Below are 13364 nucleotides of genomic sequence, written 5' to 3'. Positions count from 1 at the left end.
ATTTGCATCGATTTAGGAAAAGGACTAGCAAAACAACAGAAAAAGATATAGAATGTCAATATAGAGAAAAAAATAAAAATAATAATAATAATAAAAAAAAGAAAAGGAGAAAGAAAAAACCCAAAAGACAATCAAACAAACAAACAAAAAAAACTATAGCTCAGATGCAGCTTCATTCAGTGTTTTAACATAATTACATTACAATTAGGTATTATTGTGCTGTCCATTTTTGAGTTTTTGTATCTAGTCCTGTTGCAGTCTGTATCCTCTCAGCTCCAATTACCCATTATTGTTGTTCTTTTAAACCTTATTTTCACAACAAACTTGTTAGGGATAATAATACTTTATCCCATCTATCAAATAACGGAATTTCAGAGACCTAATTTACCTAATATTGCAAATCTGGTGAGGAGGACATTATTAGACCCTTTGCCCAAGATATGGCTCCTGGTGTAATCATCTTTTTACAATACATCCTGTTTCTTAGGGTAAGTATAGGCAACTGCTTACATAGTTTATACATAAACCTGGGTCGTGGAGTTAACTGGTTGACTATCTTTTTTTATTTATTATTTTTTTGCACGGGCAGGCAACTGGAACTGAACCCAGGTCTCTGGCATGGCAGGCAAGAACTCTGCCTGCTGAGACACTCTGGTCCACCCATGGTTGACTATCTTTTTAAAAATATTACTAGGTTTCTTTATTCTTTAAATGAGATGTATGCTCTATGACTTTACATTTTACTGTCTGCTAAAAGCCCATCACTTTTGGTGCCTGACCTTATTCAACCATAAATATGATTATAGGCAGAAAAAAAAATGCTTTGAGCTCTTCTAGTGCAAAATTAAAATCCAAGATGTTGTGTTATTATTTCACTACTGAATCCACCAAAGCCTCCTGAATCTAGGGTGTGAATGGTATCAGGTTGACATTTAATAGTGCATTATTTATCTGTTTACTACTTGCTACTGCAAAGCTATTCAGCGATGGGGTGTACTAGGATCAAATATTCCTCCATAGGTTGAGTTTGCCCCTGATTAAAAATGCTTTTGCCTATCCTGTGGATTGCCTTTGTATTCCGGTTTCCAAATATAGAATTTCTCTCATGTGGGTGGAGGGACACCATACATACCTCTTAGGGTCAGATACACTGGCTCTTTAATAGCTTTGTGACCTTGGGTAGTTCACTTAACCTCTGTTTCCCCAGTTGGTAAAATCGGAGAGACTGGTAGCTATTTTGTAGAGTTGTTGAAAGCCTTTAAGGTGTTTGAAAGCACCTAACAACAAAGCCTGGCACGCAGCAGGTATTCAGATAATGTTAATTTCCTTCTGTCCCCAGATCGAGGATATTCCCTTTTGAGATCCACAGATTTGGGTTCTGTAGATTTCTTCAAAGCACCTGTAAAATTGTGTCGATTGTGAGTTGCATTTTTCTTGGAAATGAAGTCCACAATTTAACAGATTATCATAGGGGCCAGAATCTTCCCTAAAAAAACCTTTAGCGATGCTAAAGGTTGAGTATCTTTTTGCAGTGGACCAGATTTTTTTGTGGATGTTTTTGCCCCTCTGCGCAAACCTTGTCGCAGTCTGCTAACAGAAGAGTGACCAGACCCCTTTGAGGAGTTTCTTTCTCAGGGTGTGACGCCCACTAGGTTTCTCAGAAGGCTCATTGATCCCTCTCCCAGTTCCCTCCCGAATGGGGATGGTGTATCAGTGCAGCTGAGAAGCAGGCTTATTTGAACGAATCTCGGGTCCGGGGTCTGCTCCCTCAGTTCTAGTGGTTTTCTCATGCTAAAATACTCTCTCTAGGCGTCAGTCAAAACCAAGCCGGGAGAGACCGGCCGCCTGCCCCTACCCACCTAGGCCCCAGTTCTGAGGTAGTGGGGGCAGGGAGGCAACGCGCGTCGCTTCCGCTCTTCCAGACCACCAGATGGCGCTGCGTCCCCGCGTCTTCCTTCCCGTGGTGCTGCGCGCCGGTCCCTTCCGCGTGGGTGAGTGAATGTGAGAGTCAGCGCTCGCGCCGCTCGGCGCCTTTAGCTTGGCGGTGAGGGGCGGGCGCGCGCGTAAAGGCATAGAGACGGGAGTTGAGCACTCGGGCTAGAGCGTCGCGGAGCCGGAGCCAGAGTCGCGCGCTGTGTGTCTCCGCTGCGTCCGCCGAGGATCCGAGTGTCAGGGACAAAAGCCGCTGCCGCGCCGCCTGCTCACGCCGCCGGGGCTCAGCCGCCGCCGCCCTGAGGAGAGTCCGTCGTCGTCGCCACCCGTGAAGATCCGCGAGCCATGTCGGCCAGCAGCCTCTTGGAGCAGGTACAGGCCCGGCCCGCATGCCTCGGCCATTGTGTGAGGCGGGAGGGAGCCCAAGTAGGCCTGGGCCCGCCGCCCCCGGCCGGGCCGAGCCGAGGCGGCGCCACCCGCGGGCCGGATTTCAGGCCTTTCAGTCCTGCCGCGCCCTTTACCTCTCCCTCAGTTCTCCTTCGCTTCTCCCCCTGTCTGAGAGCCCACCGACTGCGCTGCTTTCCTTCTCCTCATCGGGCCTCGTTTTCCTTCCTTATTTCCTTCCCTTTCCTTGAAGCCCTGCTCCCCCACATTTCCTCCCAAGGCCCCACCGGCCCAGGGTTTTTCCCCGCCTGCTCTATTCAGCCTCTCCCTCGCCACCATTCCTGACGCCTCCCCTCTCCTCAGGCCTGCGCTTTTATTTTTTTTTCGGGCCCTGGTTTAATTTGTGCTTCCTTTTCCATGTCTTTCTCGGACAACTTGCTGCCCGGCAACGTTTCCTTCGCCCTCAGAGACCAAAAGGTCAAGGAAACAAAGGTGAGCACTGCTCAGCCGGTGGCCCTGGGCCCGGAGTTGTGGGGGCGGGGTCTCAGGGAAGCGCCCCGGGGAGAGGACCTTTCGGAAGCTGCTTAGCTCGCAGGTGTCTTACGCTTTAAGTATTTGGCCCTTTTGCCGTGTTCTTGCAGCTGGCAAACAGCATTTTAGTGAACAAGGAGTAATTCATTAAGGGTGGGGGTGGATTCGGTTCTGAAATATCCCAGGTCCTTAGTTTCCTGTAGGTCTTAGACGGCCTTTGTTTTTCATCCTCGTGGATCACACTCTGGAAGTACTCACATGTGATGGGGGAGGGGAAGCGCGAGGGAATTGAAATCTGGAGGAGCCAATAAAAATGACCTTTTTATATCGGCTTGGGTGAAGGTAGACATTTTCACCGGCGAGTTTTGCCCGGCATCAACTCCCATTTTTATCCATTTGAAATTCAAACTTATTTGCTCTCTTAACTAATAAGTATTTCTTTGGCTAGGTTAGGGTATTTTTTATTTATTTATTTGGAGGGGAACTGTAGGATGGAGACGTTGCTAATTTGAATTTTTTTCTTTAGTACAAAATGGATCTGTACATCAAAAGGATGGATTAAATGATGATGATTTTGAACCTTACTTGAGCCCACAGGCGAGGCCCGTGAGTACTTCTAATCATTTGCATGTCTGATCAAAGGCTATAGTGTTCTTTATCTGCCCTAGCTCCATAAATCTCATTTTTAGAGCTGGTTTATTATCTGTTTTTTAAAAATATATGTTAATGTGTAATAAAACAGTTATTACAAACATTGCAGAGGTTCTGAAGAGACCATCTTTGTATTAGCAAATCATTTGTTTTCTGAAACTAACTTAAAACATTTTGCAGTATACTAACAGTAACACTTGTTTGAGCATTATCTTTCCATTACCGAGAATATAGTAGTGCTGTAAAACTTATTTTCTTGTGTTAAATAGTCTAAATTTTCACCATCAAAAATTTTGGTAAAATTGGGTTACATTTTGGTGGGAAAAACTCTAATGTGGAATCAACATTATTCATTGCTGCAAAACTGCTATCTCCCTTCCTTTGATCGCTATTTAATGAATTATTATGTTACCAGGACAATTTCAGGGTTAGGGTAAATATTCTAGTTTGAGTTGATCTGTGTCTACATGTTTGGAATCAATTTTTTTTTTTTTTTTTTTAACATGGGTAGGCACCAGGAATCGAACTCGGGTCCTCTGGCATGGCAGGCAAGCGTTCTTGCCGCTGAGCCACCGTGGCCCGCCCTGGAACCAATTTTTTATACCTCTGACTTCTCATTTAAGGGGTTGTGTTATGAACTATAGAAATTAAAAAATAAAGTTGAAATACTGTTAGTACCAGCTAAAGTAAGATCAAGAATTATTCAGGTTTTTACATATTATAATACATTTAATGTGAAGAATAGTTCATACAGTAATATGGACTAAACATGTAGAAACTTGTTTTTATTCAGTGGTTCTTGGTACTATCTTGGGTCCCAAAGACATAGTCATAGAGTCGAAGCTAATAAATGTAACTACCCAGATTAGCAGGGTAAAAGCAAAATTGAAAATATTCCTTCTAAAATAGCCTAAAAAATCAAGAAGCTCATTAATCATTTAAGTAAATTCTAAAGATACGAATTATAGTTGATAGTCTTGAATAGCACGGCATATTAGTGCATGGCCATATTTGGATCTGAGTCTTACATAAAAATTTTAGATCCCCTATGTAAAATTCTCTATTGAAATTATAGAAACCACTTAAGTGATTGAAAAAAAATTTGCAGAGGACAACTAGTTGATCAGGAAAAGTGAGGGAGGAAATAGAGGAATAAACTAGTAATAGGTTTCTGCTGTGGAAGTAACTTGCTTACATAATCATAATGGGAAAGTGGGAGAATTTAGAACCATAATTCTAGGTAGTTCTTTTAAAACATTGTGTAATACAGATTTCTGAGCTCAGGTCATGTGGGGGCCTACCAGTTTAGGTGCAGGTATTCAGCTGTATCTTGGCAAAATCTGTGATATTAAGTACATTTGGTTTTTCTCCATTAAGCCAAAGCTTAAATAAGTCTTTGTTTTAAAAAAAAAAAGTTTTAAGAAAATATGTCTTGGTTGAATAAAGTTAGAGGGGAAACCTGATAACCTTTGTTCTTTGTAGTTTATCATCAAAACTCTTCTGCTTTTTAATCAATACTCTTACAGTGCCTTATGCTGGAATAGTATTTCAAGTTAATCTGTTGATTATAGATTATTGACTTCCGTATACATAATGGGCTTTTTAGGTCTATGTTAAATTTTAATACTCTTCAAGAAACAGACTTCTCTTGAACTTCCAAAAGGTATGTGTGAAAAGACTTAATTTGTCAGAAACAGCACCATTTTATCTAACTGAACTAGCTGAAATATTAGTCTTGAAGAGAGATGTGTTTTAATGACTAAAGAAGCACTATTGGTCGTCCACATCTCTTAAGGACTGTTGACTAGTTATTGACTGGTTAACGGGCTCTTAGATTACCAGAACTATTTTGGAATTAGGGTAAAATACTCTGAATTGAGCTGTATCTTTATCTGTAGAGATCAACTTTGTATACCTCTGGTTTCTCACTTTTGGAACTATTCTGTGAGCTGTAGGATTTACAAAAAAAAATTTGAAATACTGTTCAGTACAGATTAAAGTAAGATAAAAAATGATTGAGGTTTCTGCAATGTAATCTGTCTTCTAATGAAGACTAGTTGTATATTCCTGGTTGTTAAACTTTGGAATGATTTTTTATAAGCTACAGACTGTACAGTGTTTCTTGAATTAGACTTTTCTATTTTTTGTGTATTTCAGTTTACAGTCATTAATTTTATGGGTGAAACAGAACACATAGCAGCGTTTTTTGTTTTTGTTTTTTTCCTAGTTTAAATCCTCTGGAAGCCACTGTGCATTTCCTCTTCAGGCTTTAATTAAATGGTGGCATCTGCTGATGCTTCCAGGTGGTTTGTCAAGAAGCTAACTCTCTAAAATTGGGTGTAGTGAACCTTGCTTTTATAGAAGAAGAATGGCTGCAGAGATATTTGAGCTAGAATGTGAAATTCCCAGGTTTTTATCTCTTATAGTGCATTTTAGCTGGATACACCTTTGACTACTTCTCTAATCTGCCAAAAGTTCCCTCTCCTTAAATCCAGAGATGACTGGTTTTAATTGAAAGCATCATCTCCACTTTCTTTTGAGCAGTATTTATACCTTTGGTAAATTTCTAGATTATGTTTTTTCTGAATTACAGTGCTAAAGTTAAGGCCCATATTAACTGTAAATATCAGTTTTAACTTTCAATGTTTAAATATTTTGGTATAAACCAAGATTTTTAAAAAATAATGCCAGGGTGTTTATAGGAAGAGACCATCTGAAATGTACCATTTTCCTTTTTTATCATAATGGCTGAAATATTTGAGTTGGATAAGTAAGTGGGGGAAAGAATGATCTGATATGTTACTTTATTTTTTGTGTTTTTGATTTATTTGTGTTTTTTTTTTTCTTTTTTTTCCCTTCACAGAATAATGCATATACTGCCATGTCAGACTCCTACTTACCCAGTTACTACAGTCCCTCCATTGGCTTCTCCTATTCTTTAGGTGAAGCTGCTTGGTCTACTGGGGGTGACACAGCCATGCCCTATCTAACTTCTTATGGACAACTGAGCAACGGAGAACCCCACTTCCTACCAGATGCAATGTTTGGGCAACCAGGAGCCCTAGGTAGCACTCCATTTCTTGGTCAGCATGGTTTTAATTTCTTTCCCAGTGGGATCGACTTCTCAGCGTGGGGAAATAACAGTTCTCAGGGACAGTCTACTCAGAGCTCTGGATATAGTAGCAATTATGCTTATGCACCTAGCTCCTTAGGTGGAGCCATGATTGAAGGACAGTCAGCTTTTGCCAATGAGACCCTGAATAAGGCTCCTGGCATGAATACTATAGACCAAGGGATGGCGGCACTGAAGTTGGGTAGCACAGAAGTTGCAAGCAATGTTCCAAAAGTGGTAGGTTCTGCTGTTGGTAGTGGGTCCATTACTAGTAACATCGTGGCTTCTAATAGTTTGCCTCCAGCTACCATTGCACCTCCGAAACCAGCATCTTGGGCTGATATTGCTAGCAAGCCTGCGAAACAGCAACCTAAGCTGAAGACCAAGAATGGCATTGCAGGGTCAAGTCTTCCACCACCCCCAATAAAGCATAACATGGATATTGGAACTTGGGATAACAAGGGTCCTGTGGCAAAAGCCCCCTCACAGGCTTTGGTTCAGACTATAGGTCAACAGCCAACCCAGGGGTCTCCCCAGCCTGTAGGTCAGCAGACTAACAACAGCCCACCAGCGGCTCAGGCATCAGTAGGGCAACAGACACAGCCATTGCCCCCACCTCCACCACAACCTGCCCAACTCTCAGTTCAGCAACAGGCAGCTCAGCCAACTCGCTGGGTAGCACCTCGGAACCGTGGCAGTGGGTTTGGTCATAATGGGGTGGATGGTAATGGAGTAGGACAGTCTCAGGTCGGTTCTGGATCTGCTTCTTCAGAGCCCCATCCAGTGTTGGAGAAGCTGCGATCCATTAATAACTATAACCCCAAGGATTTTGACTGGAATCTGAAACATGGCCGGGTTTTCATCATTAAGAGCTACTCTGAGGACGATATTCACCGTTCAATTAAATATAATATCTGGTGCAGCACAGAGCATGGTAACAAGAGACTGGATGCTGCTTATCGCTCCATGAACGGGAAAGGCCCCGTTTACTTACTTTTCAGTGTCAACGGCAGTGGACACTTCTGTGGCGTTGCAGAAATGAAATCTGCTGTGGACTACAACACATGTGCAGGTGTGTGGTCCCAGGACAAATGGAAGGGTCGTTTTGACGTCAGGTGGATTTTTGTGAAGGACGTTCCCAATAGCCAGCTGCGACACATTCGCTTAGAGAACAACGAGAATAAACCAGTGACCAACTCCAGGGACACTCAGGAAGTGCCTCTGGAAAAGGCTAAGCAAGTGTTGAAAATCATAGCCAGCTACAAGCACACCACTTCCATTTTTGATGACTTCTCACACTATGAGAAACGCCAAGAAGAAGAAGAAAGTGTTAAAAAGGTAATCATCTTACCATTTTTAAGATTTTTAGGGAACAGGAGGAACTAGACAGGAGAGGTATTAGAGTAAATCATTAATAGAAGCTCTTCTGAATAACTCAGTTTCTCACTTCAAGGCTTTGTTGAAGTATATTTGGTCTGTTTTGAATCCTAGTATGAAGAAACATTAATGGAGGTCAGAAATGTGGGCTTAAATTGAAAGAAAAAAATAGAGAACCCGAAATAATGATGCAGAAAGAGATGAAGAATGAATCTGAAAGAAGTGTGAAGGGAATATTTGAAGTGATAGAACCATGGAAATTAAAGTAGGAAAAGATTGAAGGCTGTAGTGTGGCAGAGAAAAAGATAAAGCTCTCTCTTTAGGAATTGACCTTTGGCCTAACTGGGGTACTATGATTATTTTCAAAAGTTGTTGTGTCACCAAGCTCTGAAATCCCTTTTCTTCCTGCCTTTGACAACCGGTAGTGTTAAGAGGCTTGCTTCTATCCTTTGTGGCGTTCAGCTTGCTTAATCACTTTTTTCAAAGCTTTCTTCCTATTAGAAAAGTTGATGTTTAATACATAAAACTTGGAAAACAGCAAATCAGAAAAAGTGATTTTCTTAATATTTAGTTGTATTCTTGAAGGGTCTCTTTCTATTGATTCCTGTTATACCCTTCCCCCCAAATTTTGGGTAGAGTGTTGGAGAATGGATCTATATTAAAGAGTTGAATTTATTTTAAAGAGTTGGAATAGTGCTTCCTCTATGGGTATTAAATGGAGGTAAACTTTAAAACCATAAGAGGATGAGTTAAACTGGTTTTTAAATGTATTAGCTAGGTAATGTATTAGCTAGGTCTTAGGAAGGAAGTAGATAAGGAAAGGAGGGAAAAAACCTTTTTTTCTTAAAAGATCTAGATAGTAATGATAGAATTTTGAGCTGCTTAGCCTCAAATATAAAACAATACCTAACAAGCTTATGTAGATATGTTTTACTTAAATTTGTCATGAATTCATAGGAATGTTGTATATCTGTTCTGTGAATTGAGGCACTCATTGTTATGTTTCTGTGAAAAGTTAGTTCTTTTGTAAGCAGCTGTAGTAGGAGGGCTCTTGTGGTAGATTCTCTTCATTACATGGAATTCAGAGGTGCATTCATTCAGCTAATGCAGTATGATTGCCATCTTACCTCCTAATGTGGATAGGTGGATAAGAAATGGAGATTCATTTGTCATTGATGCTAAAAACAACACAAGAAACCCAAATTATTGAAAAACTGGCTTGTCAGAAAAAGCTTTCTCCTTTTTCAATATTCATGAAATTCCCTTCTCCAAAGTTTATCTGAAAATGTTCCATAATTCTGTAGAAGATTGTTATTCTTTTTGCCGGACATCTGAAGGACTTTAAAAATGTTTTCTCAGGCTTCTGGTTTTTTTTTGGATAAACAAGTAGACTGACCTTTTAGGTATCGTATAGTGGCATAGCAGATTAAGGTGAGAGGCATTTAGTTACTTGGTTTGATCACTTGGAACATGCTTAATATCTGTCTCATATTATGAATCTGCTTTCCTTCATCTTGCAAAGTTCTGTCCTACATTTTGTTTAAAGGTGGGAAGACAAAGACAAGATTTTATTTTAGAGATACACAGCTCATATGCTTAGGATAAACTTGATGTGTTGGGACCAGTGGGGGGAAAATGAGGTAGCAAATTTAGATACTGTTGATTTATGTAAGCATTTAATCAAGTGTGTATTTGTATTAAATTCATAGTGATTTTCAGATGATTTCAGTGAATGATAACTATACTTCCTAAATAGGTGTAAGATTTGCATGTTGGAATGACTAGCCTTTTTAGTGTTTTCACACTGAGAGTAATCAAAGCTTAGGGTCTTTGTTAAGCTAAATAATGGTTCTTTTTCAAAACAGATGTATAAAGACTTGGTTAATGGGTATCTTAATTGTTCTCAGGCTGGTGAGCAAACCTTCAAAAAAAATGCTTTGATTATGTTTATGTCAGATTACTTCTTAGTTTACTTTTTTGAAATTAAGCTAAATTAAAATTTTTAACTCTTTATTGTGAAATATATTTGCAAAAAAAATTTCTAAGTATATTTAACAGGTAGCTATAGAACAGATTTTAGAGTTTAGTGTGGGCTACAGTTCCACAATTTTAGTTTTTTCCCTATGGCTGCTCCAAGACACTGGAGACTGAAATAACAATGTAATGATTTAACAGTTATACTCATCTGTTAAACCTTTTCTTCTCTGTTGTAACTCTTCCTTTGATCCTTTTCCCAGTTTTTAGGGGTATTTGGGCTATACCCATTCTAATTTTTTCATGTTGGAAAGGGTGTCAATAATATGGGATAGGGGGGTGGAACTAGTTCATGTTCTTGGAGAGGCTGGCCCCTCTGAATTTCAGGACTTACTTGGCCTAGGAATCCATCTGGAGGTTGTAGGTTTCTGAAAAATAATCATAGTGTGTGAAACTTTGTAGAATCTCCGATAAAGCCCTAGGTGTTCTTTAAGGGTTGGTAGGAGTGGTTTTGGTTGAGGTTTTGCAAATGCTGTTAATTAGAAATATCTAGCTGAAACTAGCAGAGTAACCTCTCTCCTCTATTTGAACTCTTTCAGCCACTGATACCTTATTTTGTTACATTTCTTTTCCCCCTTTTGGTCAGGAAGGTATTGTGGTGTCAGGACCAGGCTCATCTCTGGGTGTCGTGTCCCATGTAGGAGGGGAGGGTAAAGGTTTTCCTTGCAGAGTTGAGCTTAGAGAGAGGCCATGTATTAGCAACAAAAGAAGTTTTCTGGAAGTAACTCCCAAGCATAACTCTAGGTACATCTAGCTTCTCCACTACAGAAATAGACTTCACAAGAACAAGCCTCAAGATCAAGAGCTTGGCATATTGACTTGGGAGTCCCTAGTGTTTGAGACAGTATCAGGGGTTTCCCTGGTGGGAAAGCTTAATATTCCATATTTTTTCTCCTGTCTCTCAAGGGTCTTTGCCAATATTAGTTTACTTTTTGAAAGAAGAGAGAGCTTCTAGGGTTTCAGGAAGCTCCCTACAGTTAAGCCCATTTACCATTTGGGCCAGTATTGCGTTTCTTTTGCTCGCTATTATCCTTTACATCCCTGTATAACTGACTATAAACTATTCTTCCAGTTTTTATTAGATCTCCAAGACTAAGCAAGTTTAATGAGAATACGATTGATAGCTCATGGACTCTCAGACTGAAGTGTTTGTATGTGTACATTTGTATTAATGGGATTGAAAAATATCTTCATGCCAAATGGTGATGGTAGTAACACAGTAAATAATTAGGGAAGTGTTTTAAGAAACTTCATCCTGAAGATATCATGTCTGTTCTAAAATTCCGTGATTGGGCATGGTTTTGTTAGAACACATTGCAGCAGAACTACGGCCATTTTTGCTTAGTATTGTTTGTCACATGATTTAATTCAAATTCATTATCATAGAACCTTCAAGCATTGAATCTGGTTTGATTCTTCTGTTTTTAGTTACATATTTAATAGTAGTGTGGTTTACTTTGTTTTATACTTCAGTTACTGTTTTGTAACCTGCATTTATTTAGAAGCTTTGCCCAATTGTTAAATTCTTTTGTGAGGTTGCTTGATAGGTTCCATAGTATTCTGTCATAGATTTACTGTAATTTACTACTTATTGTTGAATATTTCAGCTTCTTTATAACTTTCTTGCAACAAAATAACACTTCAGTGGACGTTTTTTAAAATATATATATATATATATTTTTTTTTTGGCTTTAACAACAGCAATTTGTCATCTTAGTTCTGGAGGCTAGAAATTGAAGTGTTAGCCGGCACATGCTCTCTGAAACCTGTCTGGGATAATCCTTTGTTTCTTCCTAGCTTCTGGTGGTTTATTGGCAATTCTTGGCATTCTGCTTGCATTTGCAGTACTTCAATCTCTGCTTCCATTGTCACATGGCACTCTCCCCTATGAATATTCACATCTATTGTTTGCTAGGCCAAACGTTATGGGTATATGCTTTTTGAAAGTCAATGCTGTGCAATCTACTGGTTTGTGAACTTTTCCTTAAAAAAAAAATTTTTTGTTGAAGGCTGCAGTGAGATAAGAACCTTTTCTTTGGCTAAACTTTGAAATATAGTCTAGAGAGGTAGAGTTATTTCCTGGTTTAGTGATGTGTCTAATAAACCTTATGAAAATAATTGGTTTAATTTTTTTCTGTTTCTAGTTCTTCACCAGTGAAGTGAAGGCAGGTAGGATCCTAGAGGGGCTAAAGACTGTAATTCTTTAAAAACCTAGCACAATTTTATATTTGTTCAGGCGCTTGGATACATGATTTTTGTGGAACAACTGGAAAGCTAATGGAGAGTGCAGACTGAGAGAACAGATGTAGAGATGATGTGGTATGGTGGCAGTAACTCAAGATTTGTATTTTAAAAAAAAATCTCATTGCTATTAAGTAAAAGTGGCAGGATTTCCTAAATACTTTTAGAATTATTCCTACTTTGATGCACAAGAACTAAAAATGGAGACTTGGAGTGTTTTTCTTTTCCTTTTTTTTTTTTAAACTTTTTTTATTGTATAATATATATACAAAGCAAAGCAATAAAAAAGCAGTAGTTTTCAAAGCACTTTTCAACAAGCAATTACAGGACAGATCCCAGTTTATCATGGGCTACTATCTGATCCTCTCATATTGTTCCTTCTAGCTGCTTCAGAATATAGGCCAGAGGGCTTAAATGTTTTTTTTTTACCATCACAATTGACTTTCTTCCTTCTTTTTTTTTTGTGAAAAATAATATATATACAAAACTTTAAATTTCAAAGCATGACACCATAATTAGTTGTAGAATATATTTCAGAGTTTGACATGGGTTACAATTCCATGATTTTAGGTTTTTGCTTCTAGCTATTCTAAGATATTAGAGACTAAAAGATAATTTAATGATTCAGCGTTCATATTCGTTTGTTAAATCCTGTCTTCTCTGTATAATTCCACCATCAACTTTGATCTTTCCACCCCTCTCTTTAGGGGTGTTGGGGCTATGGCCATTCTAAATTTTTCATATTGGAAGGGGCTGTTGCTAATATGGGGTAGGGAGATGGAACTAGGTGATGTTCTGGAGAGGCTGGCCTAGGTTTCAGGATTTATCTGGACCAGTGACCCATCTGGAGGTTGTAGGTTTCTGGAAAGTTACTCTAGTGCATGGAACTCTTGTGGAATCTTATATATTGCCTTAGGTGTTCTTTAGGATTGGCTGGATGGTCCTGTTTGGGGCTTGGCAGGTAAAATAGGTAACAAGGTCTAACTGAAGCTTGCGTAAGAGCAACATCCAGAGTTGCCTCTCGACTCTGTTTGAACTCTCTTCCACTAATATTTTATTAGTTTGGAGTGTATTTTGATAAGTTTTATTATATTGTTTAAGA

General features: G+C 39.3%; 1 protein-coding gene across 1 annotated transcript in view; it reads left to right on the top strand.

Moving 5' to 3' along the window:
• The first annotated feature begins 1986 nt into the window (after positions 1 to 1986).
• YTHDF2 (YTH N6-methyladenosine RNA binding protein F2) overlaps positions 1987 to 13364 on the top strand; it is a 33680-nt gene continuing 22302 nt past the window's right edge. Inside the window, exons 1-4 of the mRNA XM_077150576.1 lie at positions 1987 to 2304; positions 2784 to 2808; positions 3374 to 3453; positions 6362 to 7948. Of these exons, the coding sequence (XP_077006691.1) occupies positions 2278 to 2304; positions 2784 to 2808; positions 3374 to 3453; positions 6362 to 7948 (1719 nt within the window). The 5' untranslated portion in view covers positions 1987 to 2277. The remainder of the gene's footprint in view (positions 2305 to 2783; positions 2809 to 3373; positions 3454 to 6361; positions 7949 to 13364) is intronic.

Source organism: Tamandua tetradactyla, chromosome 2, assembly GCF_023851605.1.
Source record: "Tamandua tetradactyla isolate mTamTet1 chromosome 2, mTamTet1.pri, whole genome shotgun sequence".
In the NCBI taxonomy this organism is placed as follows: Eukaryota; Metazoa; Chordata; class Mammalia; order Pilosa; family Myrmecophagidae; genus Tamandua; species Tamandua tetradactyla.
Note: the sequence above shows the minus strand (reverse complement) of the source record. Positions and strands in the feature narration are given on the sequence as shown.